The sequence below is a fragment of the Oncorhynchus mykiss genome, chromosome 15, assembly GCF_057628025.1.
Source record: "Oncorhynchus mykiss isolate SJ-2025 chromosome 15, ASM5762802v1, whole genome shotgun sequence".
Classification (NCBI taxonomy): domain Eukaryota; kingdom Metazoa; phylum Chordata; class Actinopteri; order Salmoniformes; family Salmonidae; genus Oncorhynchus; species Oncorhynchus mykiss.
In genome coordinates, this window is record NC_143036.1 from 61,209,780 (window position 1) to 61,235,786 (window position 26,007).

The following is a 26,007-nucleotide window of genomic DNA, read 5'->3' on the forward strand; positions in this document are numbered from 1 at the left end:
GACATTCCCATAGAGACAATTCTCCCTTTCTTTCTGCGCATTCTGTTCTCACAAAAACTCAGAAGATGTGGCATATTTCATTTAGTTATTTTTGGTAATGATTGGTAGTGAAAGAGGAAATGTGTGTAATCATCCCAGTAAGATGCTGCTTTTTCAGCTCAATGGTTTTTAGTTCCTTTTTCAACAGTATAGGATACTGTTCTGTAAACATTGAGTTAGTTGAACTAAAGAAAAGCTTGCAGTTTAGTTTGCTAGATTCCAAGCTCTTGATAATTAACACAATAAGTGCCAATTAAGAATAGCCTAGTCATATTCGTTAGCCGTAGTAGAAGCAGTCGCCTGGTTAAATATGACAAACTAAGATGTAAGAGATACAGAAACCTCACAATGCTACTGTGATCGATTAGGTTCATGTCTGACATTTCTTTAGCATTATGTTCGATTTCACTGCATCAGCGCATGTGTGAGACCGGAGTTGGGGTGGGGAGAGGGACAAGTTAAACGAGTGAGGTGGCATTCATCCGGTTCCTGCTTCTAGCAACACAGCAAATGATAGATTGTACAACAAGCTTTTGCTCTATCACTATAGCCTAGCCAACTATTGTGCAGAATGAGATATGCTTGCATCATAGCCTATAGACTACCCTGCGTTTATTCAGACTTCAATAAGCGGCAAGTAGCCTAAAGCCCAGGGCTGAGAGGAAACAGGCTATCGAGAGGCAGGACTACGCTGGAATAAACCCTGCAGTCTCACCCATGCTTCCTCCCGAATAGCCTTCTTCTCCAGCTGTTTTACACTGTCCCCACTACTGTTTTGACGTTATTTATTTTTTTCTGCAAAGGAAAGAACCGAACCATGGAACTTCTTTGCTTCGAGGACAAAGTCGTGCTTGCCCAAATTGACCCCAACATTCTCTATGACGACAGAGTATTGCAAAGTCTGCTAACCATAGAAGACAGGTTTCTACCGCAATGTTCGTATTTTAAATGTGTCCAGCAGGACATTCAGCCACATATGAGGCGAATGGTTGCAGGATGGATGCACGAGGTTTGTGAGCGTTTTTAGCCTACATGTGCATTGGTCAGGTATGGTGCTGTTTTCAATGCATTTGTGCATTAGTCAGGTGTATTGTTTGAGGGCATATCTCTCACTCTAATAAGTGTACTGTGTATAGTAAGATTTGATTTATCTAAAACAAATTAGCCTACAAGTGTGTGTGCGTTTTGTGTAAGAATGTTGCACATAGGAGCATGTTCTAATAACTGTAATACGTTTGTCTATTTATTCAGATGGTTTATTAAAGTTTCATAGCATGGTTATTTTGAGAGCTGACATGTTGCCGAATTTTTACAATTGAATTCACTGAGACATGACCCATGCAAGGCATGTGGTGCCTGGGAAGTTCCACCAGGCTAGCTAAAGTCATCGCCATACATTTAAGTTCGCTGAATGTCAATATCTTGTATTGTATCGGTTATGGAATCAGTTAAATGAAAGAAGACATTCTAAGCTTCATTTTCATGTTGAATCTATACAATTTGTCCGTTCTAAATAATTATGACAATTTTTTTGAAAAAAATATTTTCACTTCTTGCTGCCTCAAAATAGCAAGCACGCACAGGCTACTTTAGTTTTGGCCATTATAAACTTTAATCAAAGACAAATTACTTTCTCAATTTTCGGGAATGGTTTATGAATGGCTTGTGAACATTATGCATACAATTTTCCTGCTGTAGCTAATTTATTTATATTTGTAATTATTTTTTGAAAATATGACGGACATGGCGAAGTGAGCTGCGTGGGTGTTTGGTCACGACTTCCGCTACAGGCTATAACGAATGAGAGCTCTTTGATATACTTTGATATTTAAGCTTTTAATGCGGATCCACTGAATGAATATCGACAACATTTGGTTTGCCCATCATGCATATATTGAAATGGGATGTCTGCAGACATTCATGTAAATATTGATAGAGTAATTAAAAATAGTAGGCCTAATATAATAAATAATATTATCTCCCACCAGGTTTGTGAAGAGGAGAAGAGTGAGGAAGACGTTTTCCCCTTGGCTATTAATTATTTGGACAGATTTTTAGCGGTGGCGCCCACTAGAAAGTGTTATTTGCAACTTCTAGGAGCTGTATGCATGTTCCTTGCAACAAAGTTAAAGGAGAGTCGTCCATTAACTGCAGAAAAGCTGTGCATGTACACAGACAACTCCATCACACCAAGGGAGCTGCTGGTAAGAAACTATTGTTTTCTCTTAATGCATGGAAAAGTATGCAATTACTTAAAGCATCATACATTCGTGTATAGCCCAATAATTGTGCAATATTAAAGTGTTTTTCTTCTGCCATATTTGGTTAAATATATCAGTGTACAGTTCTGGAGACTGATTCATTCCTTGGCCATAAAGTGGGCCTGTGCATGCATCAGAGTGCCTGATCAGGTCTGAGCTAAAGTGGCCTGTGTTGCCACCTAGTGGCAGTTATCCAGTCTGTCTTGTGGTAGAAGGATTTCAACATTTTCAACATTGTGGATTAATCATTTGTAGAAAGGAACAGTCGTGCATAAATCCGCAAGGGTTTTATTAATATCCACTGGCTGAGGAAGTTTATATACATTAGTTTCATAATATCCAACTGTGTTTTTCCTGACCACTTTCTCTTAATTGAATGATTGGTCTCTCTCAGGGGACTGTAATTCACAGGTTTTTCCTGTGAATCCTGCCCATGTTGCTCAAGTGTCCAAATATGAATCACCATAGGAGAGCTATAGGACTGTCCTCTTCTCCTCTGCTGTCCAGCTGCCGGGGTTGCATCATCACACAACCCCTGTGCTCGAGGTTTCCTAGGAAAAAGTGAATGGAAACTTATAGGTAGAGGCTGGTCCCAGATGTGTTTGTGCTGTCTTGCCAATTCCTAAGGTCACAGTAATGCCAACTCATGCTAGACGGCACAAACAGACCTGGGACCAGGATGGTGAAATTGAGATTCTTTGTCAATGAGCCACTGCTGGTGCATCAGCTGCGAGAGAGAGGGGAATTCAGGGGGTTTCTAGCAAGGGCAGCTGTCCAGGAAGTGAGCGCAGCAGTGACAATATGACAGACCTCCCTGCACATCTTTAGTCAACATTCTCCACGGTCTTACCATAGGTTAATCGTTTGCATGTGTGGCGCTGTGCTGGTAGGAAACACATATAGATTAATGAAGTATGGCTGACGCTTGTTCTGGGCTGCCCCTATAATCTGAGAGAGCCGCTCAGAGAGGGGCCTGTCCCTGTCCACGCTAACAGAGGGGTTTCAGTAAACATGGGCGTTCCCTGCCACAGTCTCCATCTCGGGTTGACCCATCATCTCAAAAGAGGAAACCAGTCGGGGGGGTCAGCTGAATTTATCACATTGGCTGTTTTGTTCCTTTCCTTTTCCCCTTGGGGTGAGGCTGCTTTTAACATGAAAGCTCCCCGCAGCGTGCTAACCAACACGGGCGGTGCAGACCAAAGACGTTAGCTAAGGCTTGTGACAGGAAGGAAGCAACTGTGGCTGTGATGCTGCTGTCTGGCTGGAACCAGTGGCGAGGCCCGACGTGTCACATGAAGAGTAATGGGAGAACCATGCAGAACGAGAGAGTGTCAAGGAAAATGTTGCTTTGGTGTTGAATGATATCTCCTCTGAATTGAGACGGACTTGTTGGTATGCATGGTATTTCATGGCAAACAGAAGAGGAACAGAATCAACACACATCCCCTCAATACCCTATAGCGCAACAGAATAAAACCATTAAAAGTCCCATGATGGTAGTGACTCCCCATTACTGCTTATCACTTATTAACCATCATTTCACATCATTTTACTTTTAATAAGGTATTTCAGTTGTGTATATTACACTTGTTTTATTTGAGGACTATTATTTAATTCCAAGTCATCTCATCTCTGTAGAGCTGCTGCCTATTGTCTGACAAAATCGCAATTTTAGTAGTGCTTCAAAGTAAATAAGGCATATTTTTATTACTGCTGAATACCATCAATCTATTTTCAGGTAGATTCCTTGCGAAGCAACAGCTGCTCTCTATATCACCTCATCGTGCATTGATCTCTTCCGTAGCAGGCGTAAAATAAACCCAGACCGGACAAGTAGATGCGCAATGGATTATGGTTATTGTAGTTAATTACTTCGCTAAACTATATAGAATATTGGCCTGTTGGAAACGACAACACCCTACTACATCGCACAGTTCAGGCTCAATATGATTTATCTCTAGAGAAACTGGACGATGTGCCCATTGAGCTCACAGACGAAGAAGAAAAAACAAATGGCATTCTAATAATTGAATAGACGTCAGTCAATTAGTAGTTTAAAAAGCAACATTTTGGTTAATCGTTTAGCACTAATAACCTATAAAGTGTCAGCAGCTTAAAAAACCCAGCTCATGCATTTGTTGACAGTAAGGCTGAGTGAAAGTGGTGAATGCATAATAATGATCCACAAGACATTATAATTCTTCTCATGCTTTGTTTTCTTCCTTCCGTCTCTGTCCTCTAGGAGTGGGAGTTGGTGGTACTAGGGAAGTTGAAGTGGAACATGGCGGCAGTCATCCCAAACGACTTTGTGGATCACATCCTGCACAGACTGCCCCTGCCCAAAGATAAGCTATCTGTGGTCCGCAAGCACACACAGACATTCATCGCCCTGTGTGCCACAGGTAATAACAGGAAATTACCTCAGGAGAACTTCTGCTTCCTGATAGGATAGTCTCGTTAACAATCTATCTGACATTGTGACTCATCTTTGATTGCACTCATCTGACCCTCTACTCAGCAGTCTAAGGGCAGGGAGGGACCACAAACACACATCCATCCAATGGCTGCTCTCCACGTTTCTCTTCCCAACACTTCTCGTAGCCTAATGGGGTCATCTTTACATTAGAACGGCTGCTAAAAGCAGATGCAAGCAGTATCGAGAGCACTTTGAGCATATAAGGCATTAATAGTATAGTTAAAGGAGGCTGGGAGAATCCTCTCAGTGCGTGTTGTGTTTAGGTTAGCCTCTCCCTGTGATGACAGTGGGTGGATGAGTCTCCTCGCCTGCTGTTTGGCTCCCCTTCCACCACCACCTCTGTGGGCTAGGGTACAGCAGCTGTGTGTCTCTCTCGCTCTCTCAAAACAAACACACACACACACAGAGGCCCTTCCAGGTTTGATAAGTCAGAACTGGCAGCCGGTGGTCTTCCTTCCTCCCCTAGCCTCTGTACATCTCTGCTGTGGAGCAGGATGGACTCAGACGCTGCTTCAGACCCTTCCTAAACTCTATGGATGAATCCCAATGGGGTTGTTTCCTTTATCCTACTGTATTGTTTACCTTTATTTAACTAGGCAAGTCAGTTAAGAACACATTCTTATTTACAATGACAGCCTAGGAACAGTGGGTTAACTGCCTCGTTCAGGGGCAGAATAACAGATTTTTACCTTGTCAGCTCAGGGATTCGATCTAGCAACCTTTCGCTTACTGCCCCAAAGCTCTAACCACTAGGCTACCTGCCCTACCTCCTATGTCCTTGTTCTGATTGAATGGACTGCAGTAATAAGACAGTCTGATTTAGCTGACCTGTAGGCAGCTGCTGCTCTCTCTCTCTCCTATATATTACATCTTTCACGTCAGACAATTTTAGAGGGAGGAAATGTAACTTAGGAAAAAAGTCCACTTTGATGTATTGAGATTTACTGCCATGTGTCTCTTTGATCCGATCTGGCCCATAAGTCCTTGTTTACTACAATATGGTATTCAAGCCATAGGCTCCTTCAATGAGGTTCATGCCCTGTGGCTGTTTAGTGCCATTTTAGTGTTGCATTTTTTATTTGGGTGTGTTTCAGCGGTCTCCCCACTATTCATAAGCTGCCCGTTTATATCACAAGCGCAAAACAGCCACAATAAAAGAGTCTGCTGTGGTTTAGCAATAATGTAAATGTTTGGGGGTTTATGTGCTGCTCTGAATGTTGTTCTCATGACAGGGGAGCTCTCTGGCCTCTGCACAGCTGGCCTCTTGAGGAGGAGAAGAGAGTGGTTGGACTACTCCCTGGGGTTGATCCAAAGCTATCAGTCGCATCCTCTTTCTATAAAGAGAGAGAAGGCCACAGCACAGAGACCAGGGTCTGTGCTTGGCTGGACTGTGCTTGGACTAGAGCTGGAGCTGAAGCTAAACCCAGTCCACTTTAGGGCCGTTTCCTTTCCTCCAGGCCTGCTTCCTCCCTCCCCCGCCAGCAGGCAGGGCTATTGTCGCTGAGCGTTCTGGGCCTGGTTGATGGAGGACAAGAGGGAGTAGTTTCTGGAACTCATTGCTCACTGAGTAGGAGGATTCCTGCTATGTTTTCCTAATCACAGCTGAGGCAGAGTGAGGGGAAAACACACAGGCTCCACCACGGCCATGTTGGACATGTGTTAGACTGTGGGAAAGTTGTGTTAAGCTCTTTAAAAGCTCATATTAAGAGATTATGAAGATGTTTGAACGTCTTTAAATGCTCAGCTACTTCATTTGGACTACATCTTGACTTGATAGTGCGTCTTGTGTTAGTCTGTGGGAAAGTACAGTTCAACTCAGTTCGTAGCTTATATTGTAGATTTTTCCCCTCTAAATGCTTCCTCACTACTCCTGGACTTGAATGTGCAACTATGATTGTGATTTGTCACTGTTGTGAACTCACTGATGTCCGACAGGTGACTGACGGATCACGTTGTCTCTTATCCTCAGATTTCAGCTTCGCTATGAACCCCCCCTCCATGATCGCTACGGGCAGCGTGGGGGCGGCCGTCTGCGGCCTGCAGCTGGACCAATCAGACCAGGCCCTGAGTCGAGACCGTCTGACTGACCTGCTGGCCAAGATCACCAACACAGAGGTGGTAAGTAGTGTCTATAGCCTGATCCCAGGTCTGTTTTTAATGTTTGGCCAATTCCTTGTTATGTCAATGAATGACAAGGCGTTAGCAAGACAGCACAAACAGATCTGATATCAGGCTAGGTAAGTGCTACATGGCATACATTTTAGGAGCATGGGCGAAACTTTTGAAGAGATGGTAATATCAGTGTTGGCGAGCGTATAGCACAAAATACTTAATGTGTTCCAACAATGGGCACCGACACCCTCTTTGGCTGCCTGTTAGACTTAGCTATTCACCAACGTTCCTGGGCTTGGAGCACGGAGATCTTCCTGGTAAACAAGAGCGATGCTACAGTATGCCTGCAGTAGTCGCACATTGAAGCTATTTACTTTTCATGGAGTCAGAGCCTGTGGGTTTTGGCTCGGGACCTAGACTGCAGCTATAAAGAGCAGAGGCAAGGGAATGTCTTCTTAGAACCCAGGGCCCACATTCTTGTGGTAGAACACAGGCAGGCAGTTATTTTGCATGGCTCCCACTTTAACTCTTCTCTTATGCCTAACAGAGGCTCCATCTTTCCAGGCGAAATGGCAGATGAGAAACACACAGATTTCCTAACTCCTTAAGATGACATGCATTGAGAGCTCTCACACCATATATATTAGTGGAGGCTGGTGGGAGGAGCTATAGGAGGACGGGCTCATTGTAATGGCTGGAATTAAATGAATGGAACGGTATCAAACATATGGAAACCACATGTTTGAGTCTGTCCCATTTATTCCATTCCAGCCATTATTATAGCTCCAGACTCCACTGCTATGTGGGTGTGTGGGGCAAAAAAATATTTAGTCAGCCACTAATTGTGCAAGTTCTCCCACTTAAAAAAGATGGGAGAGGCCTGTAATTTTCATCATAGGTACACTTCAACTATGACAGACAAAATTAGAAAAAAATCCAGAAAATCTCATTGTAGGATTTTTAATGAATTTATTTGCAAATGATGGTGGAAAATAAGTATTTGGTCACCTACAAACAAGCAAGATTTCTGGCTCTCACAGAACTGTAACTTCTTCTTTAAGAGGCCCCTCTGTCCTCCACTCGTTACCTGTATTAATGGCACCTGTTTGAACTTGTTATCAGTATAAAAGACACCTGTCCCCAACCTCAAACAGTCACACTCCAAACTCCACTATGGCCAAGACCAAAGAGCTGTCAAAGGACACCAGAAACAAAATTGTAGACCTGCACCAGGCTGGGAAGACTAAATCTGCAATAGGTAAGCAGCTTGGTTTGAAGAAATCAACTGTGGGAGCAATTATTGGGAAATGGAAGACATACAAGACCACTGATAATCTCCCTCGATCTGGGGTTCCATGCAAGATCTCACCCCGTGGGGTCAAAATGATCACAAGAACGGTGAGCAAAAATCCCAGGACCACACGGGAGGACCTAGTGAATGACCTGCAGAGAGCTGGGACCAAAGTAACAAAGGCTACCATCAGTAACACACTACGCCGCCAGGGACTCATCCTGCAGTGCTAGACGTGTCCCCCTGCTTAAGCCAGTACATGTCCAGGCCCGTCTGAAGTTTGCTAGAGAGCATTTGGATGATCCAGAAGAAGATTGGGAGAATGCCATATGGTGAGATGGTTAAAAACTCAACTCGTTGTATTTGGAGGACAAAGAATGCTGAGTTGTATCCAAAGAACACCATACCTACTGTAAAGCATGGGGGTGGAAACATCATGCTTTGGGGCTGTTTTTCTGCAAAGGGACCAGGACGACTGATCCGTGTAAAGGAAACAATGAATGGGGCCATGTATCGTGAGATTTTGAGTGAAAACCTCCTTCCATCAGCAAGGGCATTGAAGATTAAATGTGGCTGGGTCTTTCAGCATGACAATGATCCCAAACACACCACCTGGGCAACGAAGGAGTGGCTTCGTAAGAAGCATTTCAAGGTCCTGGAGTGGCCTAGCCAGTCTCCAGATCTCAACCCCATAGAAAATCTTTGGAGGGAGTTGAAAGTCTGTGTTGCCTAGCAACAGCCCCAAAACATCACTGCTCTAGAGGAGATCTGCATGGAGGAATGGGCCAAAATACCAGCAACAGTGTGTGAAAACCTTGTGAAGACTTACAGAAAACGTTTGACCTCTGTCATTACCAACAAAGGGTATATAACAAAGTATTGAGAAACTTTTGTTATTGACCAAATACTTATTTTCCACCATAATTTGCAAATACATCTCATTTTGTCTGTCATAGTTGAAGTGTACCTACAATGAAAATTACAGGCCTCATCTTTTTAAGTGGGAGAACTTGCACAATTGGTGGCTGACTAAATACTTTTTTGCCCCACTGTGTGTGTGTGTGTGTAAATATATATATGTGTGTATACACACACACACACACAGTGCCTTCGGAAAGTATTCAGACCCCTTGCCTTCCACATTTTGTTAGGTTACAGCCTTATTCTAAAATTGATGAACAATTTTTTGAATCAATCTACACAAAATACCCCATAATGACAAAGCAGAAACAGGTTTTTAGACATGTTTGCTGATTTAAATATATATATATTTTAAACAGAAATATCACATTTTCATAAGTATTCAGAGCCTTTACTCAGTCCTTTTTAAAGCACCTTTGACAGCGATTACAGCCTAGTGTCTTCTTTGGTTTGACGCTACAAGCTTGGCCAACCTGTATTTGGAGAGTTTCTCCCATTCTTCTCTGCAGATCCTCTCAAGTTCTGTCAGGTTCGATGGGGAGCGTTGCTGCACAGCTATTTTCAGGTCTCTCCAGTGATGTTCGATCGGGTTCAAGTCCGGGCTCTGGCTGGGCCACTCAAGAACATTCAGAGACTTGTCCCTAAGCCACTCCTGCATTGTCTTGGCTGTGTGCTTAGGGTTGTTGTCCTGTTGGAAGGCGAACCTTCGCCCCAGTCTGCGGTCCTGAGCGCTCTGGAGCAGGTTTTCAATCAAGGATCTCTCAGTACTTTGCGCCGTTCATCTTTGCCTTGATCCTGACTAGTCTCCCAGTCCCTGCTGCTGAAAAAACATCCCCACAGCATGATGCTGCCACCACTATGCTTCACTGTAGGGATGGTGCCAGGTTTCCTCCAGATGTGACGCTTGGCATTCAAGCCAAAGAGTTGTCGCTTGGTTTCATCAGACCAGAGAGTCTCGTTTCTCATGGTCAGAGTGTTTAGGTACCTTTTGGAAAACTCCAAGCATGCTGTCATGTCCCTTTTACTGAGGAGTGGCTTCCATCTGGCCATTCTACCATAAAGGCCTGATTGGTGGAGTGCTGCAGAGATGGTTGTCCTTCTGGAAGGTTCTCCAATCTCCACAGAGGAACTCTAGAGCTCTGTCAGAGTATCCATCGGGTTCCTGGTCACCTCCCTGACCAAGGCCCTTCTCCCCCGATTGCTCAGTTTGGCTGGGCGGTCAGCTCTAGAAAGAGTTTTGGTGGTTCCAAACTTCTTCCATTTAAGAATGATGGAGGCCACTGTGTTCTTGGGGACCTTCAATGCTGCAGAATTGTTTCGGTAACCTTCCCCAGATCTGTGTCTCGACACAATCCTGTCTCGGAACTCTACAGACAATTCCTTTGATCTCATGGCTTAGTTTTTCCTCTGTAATGCACTGTTAACTATGGACCCTTATATAGACAGGTGTGTGCCTTTCCAAATCATATCCAATCTTTTGAATGTACCACAGATGGAATCCAATCAAGTTGTAGAAACATCTCATGGATGATCAATGGAAACAGGATGCGCCTGAGCTAAATTTCGAGTCTCATAGCAAAGGGTCTGAATACTTATGTAGGTAGATAACCTGTTTTCGCTTCGTCATTATGGGGTATTGTGTGTAGAAGGCTGAGGATTTTATTTAATCCATTGTAGAATAAGGCTGTAACATAACAATGTGGAAAAAGTCAAGGGGTCTGAATACTTTCTGATGGCACTGTATATGTATATATACTGCGGATGTGAATCTATAATTTTACGTCACAGATTAAATCGCTGTTTTGTTGTCTAAGATATTTCTTTATCACTGTAAGTCTGCGCTCTTGGCTTACACAAAGGAACCTGAGGCCAGTACAGCAGCACACAGGGACTCAGGGGCCACAGTCAGTCTAAGACTAGGAACAACCCAGCAGCTCTCGATAGACCTGTGGTTATTATGTGGCCATGGCAACGCTGGCGCTAAGACTGCGGCCCATTAACTTTTAGTTATCCGTACATTTCAAAGGAATGTTGGCCTCTTTGCGAGCTGTGTGCACTCTTTAGGGCCCGCGCTTTCGGCTCCAGAGTCAGACCTCCCTCGAGAGGATGCACGGAATCAGGGAAATTACTTTTGAGATTCACCCGCTGTGTCCTGAGTGATGAGAAAGGTTTATTTGGTCTCAGGGCTGCTGTGTTCCTCTCAACAACCCAATGGGCCTTGGTCAAAAATGTTGCACTATAAAGGGACTATGTAACCATTTGGAAGTCTAGCCCATTATTGACTTTAGGACAATTAGGATTTCTACCGACACCTCACGTGTGTTTAGGAGGATTCAAGGGCCCAATGAGTCGCCACTCTCTGCCTGGTGTCTGTGTGCGCTGGTACCCATTGTTCTAGTGACTGACTGGTCATGAAACAGGCACGACCACCTATCACAAGACTCATAATACCCTCCCGGTCTGGCCTGCCATGCATGTGACCAAAGCTGTTCCAATAACAGTCAGATGTCGAACGTGTAACTGCATGACAGCGTTAACTGTTCGTCCACAGGTGTCTGGGGTCAATCAAGAGTGTGTGTACAGCACCCTAAGTAGAGGTGTTAGTGTATTGATGTCTCTTCTCTGTGTCTGTTGCAGGACTGTCTGAAGGCGTGTCAGGAGCAGATAGAGAGGGTGTTGGCCAGTAGCCTGCAGCAGGAGCAACAGCAGCAGAGGCAGATGGCCCAAGGCAGACCGGGCAGCAAGGCCATGGAGCAGCAAGACCAATCCAGAACCCCAACAGACGTATCCAGCACCCCAACAGACGTACGCGACGTCAACCTATGAGCTCCCCCCCCCCACCACCACCATCTACAAGAGTGACGCCCACCAGCGAGCTCCCAACAATTACGTCGCTCTGTCAATCTATGGGATCTAACAACATTCGCAATGTCAAGCAATGAGCTGCCAGCACATACGCCAAGTCAACCAATGAACTCCCACCACTAAATGCCACACCAACCTACGAGTTCCCACCCTTGTTTGTTAAGTCAACCTGTGAGGTCCCACAAAGTTTGGGTTGGCAATCTGAGCTGTCAACAGCATTATGCTGGAATTATCAACTGATAAGAACTTTTACAAACAATATAGAGAATAGGTAAAAAAAAAAAAAAATGGGTGGCTCCCATCTATATTTAGCTGGTCACATATTGACATATGTGCCATATTGAATTAAACAAGCTTTTTTAGACCCAATGTATTTGAAAACTTGATAGTGCCTTAGGTTTGCAGAAAGGAAACTTGAATAGATTTGCATCATTGAATTATTAAATATAGAAATATTAGTTTTTTTACTTGATAAAAATACAAAATATAGTTTTTCACTCTAAAAAAGCTAGCAAAAACATTATTCATATTATTGTATTTTAATTATTGTTATTCTAGATATTGTTATCATTATTTCAATATAATTTAGTTTTATGATTATTATAATAATTGTTAATCATTAGTAAGCATTTATCAATTTCACAGTGGCTGGGTGTTTCCCTCAATTTCAAATACAGGAAGCCCCTAGTACTGTGCGCATTACATTAAGTACTGGTTTGGTCCTGCACAGTGTTCATACACCTTTATTTAGGAGAAGCTAATGTACAGGATGAAGAGAGCGGTATCTCCTGCCTGCTTAGCTCTGCATCTGTAGCACTGCTTCCTATTTATGCTCTTATATGCTGGCCAGGAGAGGGCTGGGCCCACTCACACATAACACAAAGAGAGCGAGAGGGTGTAGAGAGACACAGGTAAGGTGTCCTGAGGGTGTGTATATACTGCCCCCTAAGGGTGAGAGCAAGGACAGAACAACTCAGCTGTTAAGGTCTTGATTTCATTGCCAAGTTAATACCAAGCCAATATTTACTTTCTAATTGAACAAAGCTATTTTTGTTGTTATATGTTATTGGGTTGTGTGCTCTGAGAAACTCCTGCATGTTATTAGAAAATTGATTGAGGATCATATATACCTTTTATACCAGGGAGCACTGTTTTAAGTCTGTCAGTAACCTTGGCGTGAAAGCATGTTTTTGTTCTGGGTCAGACAAAGCCAATACTAGGGAAAGGGAGACAGCATGTTGGAGGGATGGTCTTAGTCTGGAGATGAGAATGAAACTACAGTTGTTTGTTAGTGTCAGATGGCTTGTTAAAAAAGTTTTGTAGAGTTGGAGTGTGGAACATTTAGAGCAGTGAAAGTTTGGCAAAAGTGGAGTAGCCTATTGGAGAGTGAGAGGAGATGGCAAAAAAGGGAGGTTTTGAGAATGGAACTAGAGACGGCACGATTGGTGCCATGAAATGAAGGACTGCAAACAGTTCAAATGAGGGGGAAATGGATGAAGACATGGTAGGAAGCTCTTGTGGCACACCAGAACAAGCCTGTTCTTGATTGGAAGGGCTGCAGGCGGTTGTCATTCTGATAGGTCAAGAGTTGATCACGAGGGAGACGTTTGGTGTGCTGGAACATTTCCTGTAAGGGCCTGTTGTTAAATCCAACTAGATATTTAAGTCATGGTCAAAGACTTGGATCAACCTAAATGCACTTTTAAAAACATGTTCCTTAAAAGCTTAAGGGGATGGTGATCAAATGGGGTAGGTGGGTTTTCTAATGTTTTTATTTTTTTATAATTTTATTTTTTAATTTTAAGTTATTTGATATTCTCTGGGCTGGATCCCCACTTCGGGTGATGCACAAGGACTAGAAGGAATTTCCTGACCAATGAGTAGGAGAAGGGTTTACCAACATGGAACCAAATCAATTGCAATCCAAACCTAGGAAAGCATTAAAAATCACATCTAGACTTGATTATTTGAATACATCCATTTAACTTGAATTTTATTTTTGCCTGCTTCATATCCAAATCAATATGATGGTCCTAAGAAAGGATTACACAATGTTTTTTTTCTGGTTCATAGTTTTTTCTTGTATTTTGTTTTGCTCCACAGTTCAGCTTGTTTTTCAGAGAGAAAAGAAATAACATATGGACTTTAAACCTATAGGCAGAAAACTGCTATTTACTTTTGGCAACCACGTTCACCAATGCAGAAAGTATTTAAAACCTATTTTCTTTTTCTCATGAAACGCAATTTGCTATAAACTGAGAAAATATATGGGTAAGCATTTAAAGTTTTGTTTGTGTTAATTACTTAAAGTAATTGAGTGATTTAAGTGATGAAAGACTAAATGGATCTGTTTTATCTTAGATATATTTTTCTTGCTGCTATTAAGCCTGTTGTTTTTCAATCTTAGAATTGTGATATTCACTTGTGCTGCTAAATTATGAATTTTAAAGAATCCTATTTCCTTGCTTTTTCCTTGCTGTATGTAAACTGGTGAGCGGTAAAGTGGGACACGTCTTCGACTGGAAGTACCTTCTGCAGTTTTCTAAAATAGCATGTTTTACTCTTTCCATTTATCTGGTGTTCTGTCGTTTCCTTGCTGCATTCTACCATTGAAATGTTGTTGTACCTCAGGTTCATTGGACAATACCTCACAACTCAGCAGTTTTTCAGGGAGTTAGTAGAATCAAATCTGACTCTGATGCGTTTTGATAGGTTCTAGATTTTTTTTCCTGGATGAGAGGCAGGAGATTCACGTGGCACCTCCTCTCTTCAGACAACAAGTTCCTTGTCATCCGTCAGATTACACTGATCTGTCGTTGGCCAAGTAAAGGACCAAATACCAGGTATTTCATATACCTAGTGCTAAATAAGAGATGGCTATATAAAATGTATTTGGAAAACAAACAAAAAATATATTTTCTTATTTTTCCTACTTACGAGTTACAACCTAATTGGCACATTTAGGGTCAGTGTATTGGATTAAGTGGAATGCATTTTGTGAGGTACCCATTTAGTGAGGTACCCATTTAGTGAGTTTTTTTTATATGATCAAAAAATGTTTGTGTGGAAAACTGTGGAATTCCAGTTTGTTTTGACCCCCACCACTGCCAACCACATGTACCTCAGAAGTGTCTGATCCACAACTTCTGTTCAATAAATTTGACCCACAAAAAAGAGTGAAGCATCTTTACTGGCTAGTAATGTACTTCTGTTCTGTGCTGGTTAAGGGAAGGTTAAGCTCATCTCCAGGCTCAAATTGCTGGTGCATAGAGAGCCAGCTGGTGGTCGAGGTAAAGGGAAGGTGAAATGTGTAGAGTGATTGGGTTGGTGGTGGTGTACTGTGCAGGTAAGTAACTATGCAGGCCCATATGAAGGTAAGTTAAAGATTGAGGGTGCTAAATGGCTTCTCATTTGATTGAAGATATCCTGCACCAAAATAGTATTTTGTGTCTGCAGCTATAGTCTGATCTGACCTAGTGGCTGTGGGTTCAAACTTCTTATGGGGTGGGATCCTTTCGCCAGAACCAGAGACTCCTTCAAATGTTCTTCTTTGTAATTTTGACAATGAGTTGCAAAAATGTATACAAAAGCACACAGAAGATATTAAACCCACAACCTCTTGGCTGTAAGTCAGTGCTATGACTATTAAACCACCAAGTCTGTACCCCTTTCCTGCAGACAAATGACCAAGTGGCCTCGAGTGGAATCTTATTCATATTTTACTTAATTTCATAAATAATAAACTATTTTTACACCCCAAAATCTGGTGTTTATGTAAAACTGTGTAAAACTGGGGGGGGCTTAGCCTTAGCCTAAAATGCTTACATTTAGCTTGACCGTTGTTCGACAGTAAGTAAATACCACCACCTTTCTGTTTTGTGTGCTGTATGTATAATATATTTCATAAAATGTACGTAGGCTTCTGCATTCTTGACAGCCTTATTGAACCACTTCAAAGCACAGCTGTCAGTTGCCAACAATATTAGCTAGGAAGCGTGTTGCCTATTCAAATGTATCATCTAACATTATTATTCTGTGCCAAAGCGGCTGCCTAGCTAAATCCACAGGTTTCTTATTCTGCCACCATATCGAAGCAGTGTCACCCTGAGTGTCCTCTCTCGATAGACCGTATATAAAGCCTATCTCGCATGCAACCTCCTTGAAAGACATGCAAGTGATCAAAGCTATTAACGTTAACTTCTAAGCTATTTGTGCACCTCTAGAATTTCTGATACTCTGTATCCTCAGAAAAATGCTGTGCATGTCATTTTCAAAGTGATTATCGTCTCAATTTCACAGTGGGGAGACACAATACAACAAGGAGAAGTTGCTGCAAGGAATGTTATTTGTAAACATTCTAACCTTGACCAGTAATGACCTTCACTCGGGAATCCTGTGTGATTTAAAAACAAAGGCTGTAAGAACCAGCTATAAACCTTTCCTTGTTGCTCATGTATCAGCTAGTAGAATCAAAGTTATTGATACTCATGTGTCCATGTTCACTTGAGGGGGAATGTTAAAAGAATGGTCAATCACACAAACACTGACTAATCCCTTATCCAACTGGTTTTCTAAGTGTGTATACAGTTGAAGTCGGAAGTTTACATACACTTAGGTTGGAGTCATTAAAACTAGTTTTTCAGCAACTCCAGAAATTTCTTAAACTATTGTTTTGGCAAGTCCGTTAGGACATCTACTTTGTGCATGACACAAGTAATTTTTCCAACAATTGTTTACAGACAGATTATTTAATTTATAATTCACAAAATTATGTAATGGCTTTAGAAGCTTCTGATAGGCTAGTTTACATCATTTGAGTCATTTGAAAATGAGGGGGAAAAAATCAATAAAATCACATTGTAGGATTTTTAATGAATTTATTTGCAAATTATGGTGGAAAATAAGTATTTGGTCAATAACAAAAGTTTTTCTACTTTTATATACCCTTTGTTGGCAATGAGAGGTCAAATGTTTTCTGTAAGTCTTCACAAGGTTTTCACACACTTGCTGGTATTTTGGCCCATTCCTCCATGCAGATCTCCTCTAGAGCAGTGATGTTTTGGGGCTGTTGCTGGGTCACACGGACTTTCAACTCCCTCCAAAGATTTTCTATGGGGTTGAGATCTGGAGACTGGCTAGGCCACTTCAGGACCTTAATGCTTCTTACAAAGCCACTCCTTCGTTGCCCAGGCGGTGTGTTTGGGATCATTGTCATGCTGAAAGACCCAGCCACATTTAATCTTCAATGCCCTTGCTGATGGAAGGAGGTTTTCACTCAATCTCACGATACATGGCCCCATTCATTATTCTCTTTACATGGATCAGTCGTCCTGGTCCCTTTGCAGTATAACAGCCCCAAAGCACGATGTTTCCACCCCCATGCTTTACAGTAGGTATGGTATTCTTTCATCTGACCATATGACATTCTCCCAATCTTCTTCTGGATCATCCAAATGCTCTCTAGCAAACTTCAGACGGGCCTGGACATGTACTGGCTTAAGCAGGGGGACACGTCTGGCACTGCAGGATTTGAGTCCCTGGTGGCGTAGTGTGTTACTGATGGTAGGCTTTGTTACTTTGGTCCCAGCTCTCTGCAGGTCATTCACTAGGTCCTCCCGTGTTCTGGGATTTTTGCTCACTGTTCTTGTGATCATTTTGACTCCATGGGGTGAGATCTTGCGTGGAGCCCCAGATCGAGGGAGATTATCAGTGGTCTTGTATGTCTTCCATTTCCTAATAATTGCTCCCACAGTTGATTTATTCAAAACCAAGCTGCTTACCTATTGCATATTCAGTCTTCCCAGCCTGGTGCAGGTCCTCAATGTTGTTTCTGGTGTCCTTTGACAGCTCTTTGGTCTTGGCCATAGTGGAGTTTGGAGTGTGACTGTTTGAGGACAGGTGTCTTTTATACTGATAACAAGTTCAAACAGGTGCCATTAATACAGGAGTGGAGGACAGAGGAGCCTGTTAAAGAAGAAGTTACAGGTTTGAGAGCCAGAAATCTTGCTTTTTTGTAGGTGACCAAATACTTATTTTCCACCATCATTTGCAAATAAATTCATTAAAAATCCTACAATGTGATTTTCTGGATTTTTTTCCCCTCATTTTGTCTGTCATAGTTGAAGTGTACCTATGATGAAAAGTACAGGCCTCTCGTCTTTTTAAGTGGGAGAACTTGCACAATTGGTGGATGACTAAATACTTTTTTGCCCCACTGTATCTGGTTCATCCTTGGGATCAATTTATAAACGCCTGAAGGTACCACGTTCATCTGTACAAAAAATAATACATAAGTATGAACACCATGGGACCACGCAGCCGTCATACCGCTCAGGAAGGAGAAGGGTTCTGTCTCCTTGAGATGAACATACTTTGGTGCGAAAAGTGCAAATCAATCCCAGAACAACAGCAAAGGACCTTGTGAAGATGCTGGAGGAAACAGATACAAAAGTATCTATATCCACAGTAAAACGACTCCTATATTGACATAACCTGAAAGGCCACTCAGCAAGGAAGAAGCCACTGCTCCAAAACCGCCATTAAAAAAGCCAGACTATGGTTTGTAACTGCACATGGGGACAAAGATTATACTAAACTGCACATGGGGACAAAGATTATACTTGTTGGAGAAATGTATTTTGGTCTGATGAAACAAAAATAGAACTGTTTGGCCATAATGACTATCTTTTATGTTTGGAGGAAAAAGGGGAAGGCTTGCAAGCTGAAGAACACCATCCCAACCATGAAGCACTGGGATGGCAGCATCATGTTGTGGGGGTGCTTTGCTGCAGGAGGGACTGGTGCACTTCACAAAATAGATGGCATCATGAGTTAGGGAAATTATGTGGAAATATTGAAGAAACATCTCAAGACATCAGTCAGGAAGTTCAAGCTTGGTCACAAATGGGTCTTCCAAATGGACAATGACCCCCAAGCATACTTCCAGAGTTGTAGCAAAATGGCTTAAGGACAACAAAGTCAAGGTATTGGAGTGGCCATCACAAAGCCCTGCCCTCAATCCCATAGAACATTTGTGGGCAGAACTGAACAAGTGTGTGTGTGTGAGCAAGGAGGCCTACAAACCTGACTCAGTTACACCAGCTCTGTCAGGAGGAATGGGCCAAAATTCACCCAAATTATTGTGGGAAGCTTGCTGATACAGATTAATCGGACTTTTATTTTTTGGGTAATAATGACAATTACAACAATACTGAATGAACACTTATTTTGAAATATAATACATCAAATCAATTTATCCTCAAGTAGATAATGAAACATGTTTGGTTTAAATAATGCAAAAACGAAGTGTTGGAGAAGAAAGTGCAATATGTGCCATGTAAGAAAGCTAACGTTTAAGTTCCTTGCTCAGAACATGAGGAGATATGAAAGCTGGTGGTTCCTTTTAACATGAGTCTTGAATATTCCCAGGTAAGAAGTTTTAGGTTGTAGTTATTATAGGACTATTTCTCTCTATACCATTTGTATTTCATACACCTTTGACTATTGGTATTATAGGCACTTTAGTATTGCCAGTGTAACAGTATAACTTCCGTCCCTCTTCTCGCCCCTACCTAGGCTCGAACCAGGAACACATTGACAACAGCCACCCTCGAAGCATTGTTACCCATTGCTCCACAAATGCCGCGGCACGGGGAACAACTACTCCAAATCTCAGAGCGAGTGACGTCACCGATTGAAACACTATTAGCGCTCACCCCGCTAGCCATTTCACATCGGTTATACCAGCCTAATCTCGGGATTTGATAGGCTTGAGTCATAAACAGCTCAATGCTTGAAGCATTGCGAAGAGCTGCTGGCAAAATGCACGAAAGTGCTGTTTGAATGAATGCTTACGAGCCTGCTGCTGCCTACCATCGCTCAGTCAGACTGCTCTATCAAATCAGACTTAATTATAACATTAACACACAGAAATATGATCCTTAGGTCATTAATATGGTCGAATCCGGAAACTATCATTTAGAAAAAACAAAACGTTTATTCTTTCATTGAAATACGGATATTTTATCCATATTTGATCTAACGGGTGGCATCCATATGTCTAAATATCCCTGTTACATTACACAACCTTCAATGTTATGTCATAATTCTGGCAAATTAGTTCGCAACGAGCCAGGCGGCCCAAACTGTTGCATAAACCCTGACTCTGCGTGCAATGAACTCAGAAGTGACAATTTCACCTGGTTAATAGTGCCTGCTAACCTGGATTTCTTTTAGCTAAATATGCAGGTTTAAAAATATATACTTCTGTGTACTGATTTTAAGAAAGGCATTGGTGTTTATGGTTAGGTACACGTTGGAGCAACGACAGTCCTTTTTCGCGAATGCGCACCACATCGACTATATGACACGCTAGATAAACTAGTAATATCATCAACCATGTGTAGTTAACTAGTGGTTAGGATTGTTTTTTTATAAGTTTAATGCTAGCTAGCAACTTACCTTGGCTTCTTACTGCATTCGTGTAACAGGCAGGCTTCTCGTGGAGTGCAATGTAAGGCAGGTGGTTAGAGCGTTGGACTAGTTAACCGTAAGGTTGCAAGATTGAATCCCCGAGTTGACAAGGTAAAAATCTGTCGTTCTGCCCCTGAACAAGGCAGTTAACCCACCATTCCTAGGCCGTCAACGAAAATAAAATGTGTTCTTTACTGACTTGCCTATTTAAATAAAGGTGTAAAAAAAAAAAATTAAATCGGTGTCCAAATATACCGATTTCCGATTGTTATGAAAACTTTTAATCGGCCATTCCAATTAATTGGTCGACCTCTAATCCTAACTGACCTAAAACAGGGAATTTTTACGAGGATTAAATGTCATGAATTGTGGAAACTGAGTTGAAATGTATTTGGCTGAGGTATGTGTAAACTTCCGACTTCAACTGTACCTGTTGGTCTTGTGCTGTCAGGTCAGGGGGTGGACACTCCTCTGTCGGAGCCGGGGCTCCAGCAGGCAGAGGCTGCAGGACTGTACCTCAGAGAGCTCAGGTTCTCCAATGTGTTTGTCAGTAACCTGCAGCGCGCCAGACAGGTGAGTTTTCCTGAGATGCCACTGGTGTTACATGTGATGTCGTCTTAGGTTACGGTTGGATGACACTAACCTCGTCCACCCAGTTGGCTCTATGTAGCAATTGAGCCTGGGACCAAGGTTAGGTGACCACCAGAAAGATTAACAATGCACAGCAGATGTAGGATGTAACCTCTGTTTAGTTTAGATTCCCAGTGAGGACTTATAATTGCGGCTGCACTGTCACTGCCGTTCAATAGCAGAAAATGGCAGATGTTGGCAACTGATGTCAAAGTAAAATCATTCCTTACTACAACACCTTTTCAGTGGGAAACACTCAGATCAAACATTAAAGTCACTTCAATAATTCCTGGAACAAAACTGCTCTGTTGTATATGTTACTGTGAAGGAGGGAATAGAGGAGAGGATATATTGAACCACAGAAGTAGACTACAGGATATGAGACATGTCAGCAGGTAGAACTAAACTCAGCAAAAAAAGAAACGTCCTCTCACTGTCACCTGCATTTATTTTCAGCAAACTTAACATGTGTAAATATTTGTATGAACATAAGATTCAACAACTGAGACATAAAATGTTCCACAGACATGTGACTAACAGAAATGGAATAATGAAGGGGGAGGTCAAAAGTAACAGTCAGTATCTGGTTTGGCCACCAGCTGCATGCAGTGCATTTCCTCCTCATGGACTGCACCAGATTTGCCAGTTCTTGCTGTGAGATGTTACCCCACTCTTCCACCAAGGCACCTGCAAGTTCCCAGACATTTCTGGGGGAAGGGCCCTAGCCCTCACCCTCCGATCCAACAGGTCCCAGATGTGCTCAATGGGATTGAGATCCGGGCTCTTCACTGGCCATGGCAGAACACTGACATTCCTGTCTTGCAGTAAATCACGCACAGAACGAGCAGTATGGCTGGTGGCATTATCATGCTGGAGGGTCATGTCAGGATGAGTCTGCAGGAAGGGTACCACATGGGGGAGGAGGATGTCTTCCCTGTAACGCACAGCATTGAGATTGCCTGCAATGACAATAAGCTCAGTCCGATGATGTTGTGACACACCGCCCCAGACCATGATGGACCATCTCCACCAAGTCGATCCTGCTCCAGAGTACAGGCCTTGGTGTAACGCTCATTCCTTCGACAATAAACGCGAATCCGACCGTCACCCCTGGTGAGACAAACCGCGTCTCGTCAGTGAAGAGCACTTTTTGCCAGTCCTGTCTGGTCCAGCGACGGTGGTTTTGTGCCCATAGGCGACGTTGTTGCCAGTGCTATCTGGTGAGGGTCTGCCTTACAACAGGCGTCTCACAGTACGGACATTGCAATTTATTGCCCTGGCCACATCTGCAGTCCTCATGCCTCCTTGCAGCATACCAAAGGCATGTTCGTGCAGATGAGCAGGGACCCTGGCTTTTGGTGTTTTTCAGAGTCAGTAGAAAGGCCCCTTTAGTGTCCGTTGTTTTCATAACTGACCTTAATTGCCTACCGTCTGTAAGCTGTTAGTGTCTTAACGACCGTTCCACAGGTGCATGTTCATTAATTGTTTGTGTCATTGAACAAGCATGGGAAACAGTGTTTAAACCCTTTACAATGAAGATCTGTGAAGTTATTTGGATTTTTACGAATTATCTTTGAAAGACAGGGTCCTGAAAAAGGGACGTTTCTTTTTTTGCTGAGTTTAGAAGTACAGTAATGAGGGCAATGTTAGTTTCTAGCCTAGTAGCTGATTTGGCTGTAGGTGTGGAGATTAAGACAATGCTGTCATTGTTCACACATCCTTATCCTTTGTCAGACTGTAGAAATCATTATGAAGAACAATGTTCACTCCTTGGGCGTTGAAATGGTCTTTGACCCGTTACTCAGAGAGAGGGTAAGTCTTTCATATGCCTCCTATTACATGTATGTAGTATACATTTGATCCAGCCCAGTCTACCTCAACAGGGACCTTTAGAGTTTGACATTCAAATGCAATGCATAGAAAATGATCATCAAAGTGCTTCATCAATCATACAGGGTTTTGGGATCGCAGAAGGACGGCCCAAGGAGGATCTGAAGAATATGGCTAACAGAGCCGGCCAGTCGTGTCGAGACTATACTCCTCCTGGCTGGAAAACCTTGGAACAGGTTAGACTGGGATCTGAACGTTTTCAGCTTTCCCTTTGGCCCGGCTGTTGACTAGCAACAGCTAAGAGCTAGATTCCATGGCCAACAGTGCCATGCAGGGGTTCAACTCGGAACTTCAAGGCAGAAGCTCAACACGTAGTTCAGAGAGGTTCATAGATTTTTTTCTTCTAGGAGTATTATTTTAGTCCTTGAATAATTTAAACGTCTGTCTGTCTCCCTCAAGGTAAGGCTGCGATGCAAGAAGTTTCTAAAGTCCCTTTACCAGCGCATGGTTGACGACCACGGCTGCTCAGGACAGAGTTCTGCTGCTGTATGGAGAGAAGCCGTGGCTGGTGCAGCCGAGTCTGGCACAGATGGGCCCCTACCTGGTCTGCCTGACGATGGGATGGAGGGTGTCCCTCTCCATGCCCTGGTGGTGAGCCACGGGGCCTACATCCGTGTGGCTGTGAGACATTTTGTGGAGGACCTGCAGTGTTCTCTGCCTCAGGGCCTGAAGATGTCCAAGGTGTTGTCAGCCTGCCCCAACACAGGCATCAGCCGCTTTGTCCTCATCGTTTCTCCCACTGAGTCTGGCCTGGCGCTCTCTGCTGTTCGCTGTGTTTTCACCAACAGGAAGGACCACCTGACCTCCCGTAACATATGTTACATCACACATTAAAGATGGACAAGGCAACACAAAAGGTTTAGTCACTACTCTGTTCTGTTTAAATGTTATTTACTGTAGCTAACAAACCACTGAAAGCAAAGAATATCTGGCACAGTGACCTGTCTAATATTGATGATATGAGTTGGGGGGAGATTTTACTAGGGTCATTGAAGAACACTTCAATTGATTCATTTATTTTATACACGGTAAATAAATTAAGCATTTTTGCACAGTTTATATCTTCGCCTGTTTTAAAGCTTTTTAAGTAACCTACACGTTATCTAACCATGGTGACCTAGGCTCTTTTATGCATATGTATTGGAAGTGCCCCAAAGTGGATAGATTTTGAAGACTGGTATTTTATCTACCTTATCTGATGTTCTTGGAGTCACTATACCAGTCCTTAAGGATGACTCCTCACACACACTGTCACTCCAACAATGACGTGTAATGCTGACAGGTTTAACAACAGCAGAAAAGATGCATGACGCTGCAATGGAAATTACACACAAATGTACTACCTCAGTTGTTCTCTTGATTGTTCGATTGTGTATTTATTTGGCTAGAGATCGGGGTGGGTTGGCTTGAGAGGTCGGATGGTGCAGCTTGAATCAGTCTGAAGTTGGGTCCATATCCCCGTAGTGATATCATGTATCTATTTTACATTTTTGCTCCTTTGTCATTGAGGTTTGTCTGTTTTTCCCGTTCTATTAACAAATGTTATCAGAAATTAATCACGAGAAAGGAATGAAAACACGACCACAGACAAGTACACTGAGAAGTAGAGGACACAAAGTATTATGGGGAATACAGGGTAAATGTTTTGCTCTCAATGGACCCTTTTTACAGTAGATCATTGCTCAGTGCAAATTCTGCAGAACTGTTGGCAGGATGTCTGTATATCCTGTGTGAGTCGATTTTCCCAGTCTTCCAATATTTATCCATGGAATGTTTTATGGACACTTAACACTTCCTGTGTCATAGTCCAATGAAATGAGGACTTGTTTGGAATGTTTTAGTGTGGATAATGTAATGGTTTGTTTCCACTACTAAGTTGATCATGTTGAAGATTTAGTTGTATTGTTTTTGTCATATACCGAAGGCAGAAAAGTGTGAGGAATGTCATCTTTTAAAGCCTTTACAATTCAACATGGAGTTATCACTTATTGTGGTCCTTGTCCATTATGAGAAATTATACACTGCAAAAAGTACAGCGTTTGTATTGATTAATCACAACCCAAAAAAAGGCTTCAATATTGGTGTCTAACATGTTCAATGGTTATGTATTTCAAGTGTCCAAAGTGGTCACAAGCTTCCTCTGATCTTGCTCAAATGTAATTGTCACTAAAGGTTGCATAAGAGGCAATAGCGTGTGCAAGTCTTGTAGTTTCTTTATGCAAAGCAGGATTTGAACCTGTGGACGTTTGCAGGTTGGGAAATATCAGGTTTAAATCACCCGAGGGGCCACCTCCGAGTTACAGGCTTTCTCACGTTTAAAACCTAATAGAAATCACTGTTTCAGTGCTCAGGCTGAGCATGACCGGTCAAAGAACTGGGGCAATTGAAAATTATGCGACAGCTACTGACCTGCGTCTAGATTGTTCCAGAGACAACCATGAGTAATGTTCCGAAGGCACCAGTGGCAGCATAAACATCTGTACTAAATCTGATCCTTCAACATGAATGGGTTTGCTTAACTTATTACAGCTCTTCTTTTGAAAGAATATTGCAATGTGTGAATAAACTGCCTAAATAAATATTGAAAAATATCTACACTATCATATCAATCTAAAAAAATGTGCCTTCACTCATGACCACCATTGAAATTGTTAAGGCTCCTCTCAGATGTGACAGCCAGGTCAATGTGGTTTAACCTCCGTGAAACAGGACAAAGATTAGTGGTCACTAATGTGTTCCTTTGACTAAAATACCTCAAACATGTGAGAGTGACACAAAAAATGTTTATTTGTAGACAATGATGGTTTGGCAGAAACTAAGATATGCCAATTTTCTCCATAATGAGATGCGGAAGCGTGAGACATGCAACCTTAATGACTGGAAACTCAAAGTGAATGAGTCAATGGTCAACCTGCTTATGCACTTAATGTGACAGAGCTTCCTCACATTTAGCATGTGATTATGATTGCATCATACATAGAATTCTAGGATGAAGTGGCTGTGAGTATGCAGTTCTTCATCCTGAAGTTCTAAAATATTGATCTAAAATA

The 26,007-nt window shown here is 42.5% G+C and overlaps 2 protein-coding genes across 3 annotated transcripts; both read left to right on the forward strand.

The window, feature by feature from the left end:
* The first annotated feature begins 474 nt into the window (after positions 1–474).
* LOC110490406 (G1/S-specific cyclin-D2) lies at positions 475–15,141 on the forward strand. Of its 2 annotated transcripts, none has more exons than XM_021563786.3 (5): positions 475–1,048; positions 2,028–2,243; positions 4,543–4,702; positions 6,746–6,894; positions 11,738–15,141. In XM_021563786.3, the coding sequence occupies exons 1-5, from the start codon at positions 857–859 to the stop codon at positions 11,924–11,926; spliced, it is 906 nt and encodes a 301-aa protein (XP_021419461.1). In that variant the 5' UTR covers positions 475–856; the 3' UTR covers positions 11,927–15,141. The 2 variants fall into 2 exon arrangements, with proteins under 2 accessions (XP_021419461.1, XP_021419462.1); XM_021563787.3 differs by having other exon boundaries at positions 513–1,086.
* Positions 15,142–15,271: 130 nt separating this feature from the next.
* LOC110490407 (fructose-2,6-bisphosphatase TIGAR B-like) lies at positions 15,272–25,560 on the forward strand. The gene is made up of 5 exons (XM_090199038.1): positions 15,272–15,311; positions 20,889–21,010; positions 22,802–22,879; positions 23,023–23,133; positions 23,357–25,560. The coding sequence occupies exons 1-5, from the start codon at positions 15,272–15,274 to the stop codon at positions 23,789–23,791; spliced, it is 786 nt and encodes a 261-aa protein (XP_090055164.1). The 3' UTR covers positions 23,792–25,560.
* The last annotated feature ends 447 nt before the right edge of the window (positions 25,561–26,007 follow it).

What these genes read in the sequence shown, in the direction of transcription:
- LOC110490406 (XM_021563786.3), top strand. Translation starts at nt 857, where the DNA reads ATGGAACTTCTTTGCTTCGAGGACAAAGTCGTGCTTGCCCAAATTGAC. An exon ending in TTGCAGGATGGATGCACGAG is followed by an intron (nt 1,049 to 2,027) that starts GTTTGTGAGCGT and finishes ATCTCCCACCAG; the next exon opens with GTTTGTGAAGAGGAGAAGAG. An exon ending in CATCGCCCTGTGTGCCACAG is followed by an intron (nt 4,703 to 6,745) that starts GTAATAACAGGA and finishes TCTTATCCTCAG; the next exon opens with ATTTCAGCTTCGCTATGAAC.
- LOC110490407 (XM_090199038.1), top strand. Translation starts at nt 15,272, where the DNA reads ATGTGTAGAGTGATTGGGTTGGTGGTGGTGTACTGTGCAG. An exon ending in ACCTGCAGCGCGCCAGACAG is followed by an intron (nt 21,011 to 22,801) that starts GTGAGTTTTCCT and finishes ATCCTTTGTCAG; the next exon opens with ACTGTAGAAATCATTATGAA. An exon ending in ACCCGTTACTCAGAGAGAGG is followed by an intron (nt 22,880 to 23,022) that starts GTAAGTCTTTCA and finishes TCAATCATACAG; the next exon opens with GGTTTTGGGATCGCAGAAGG.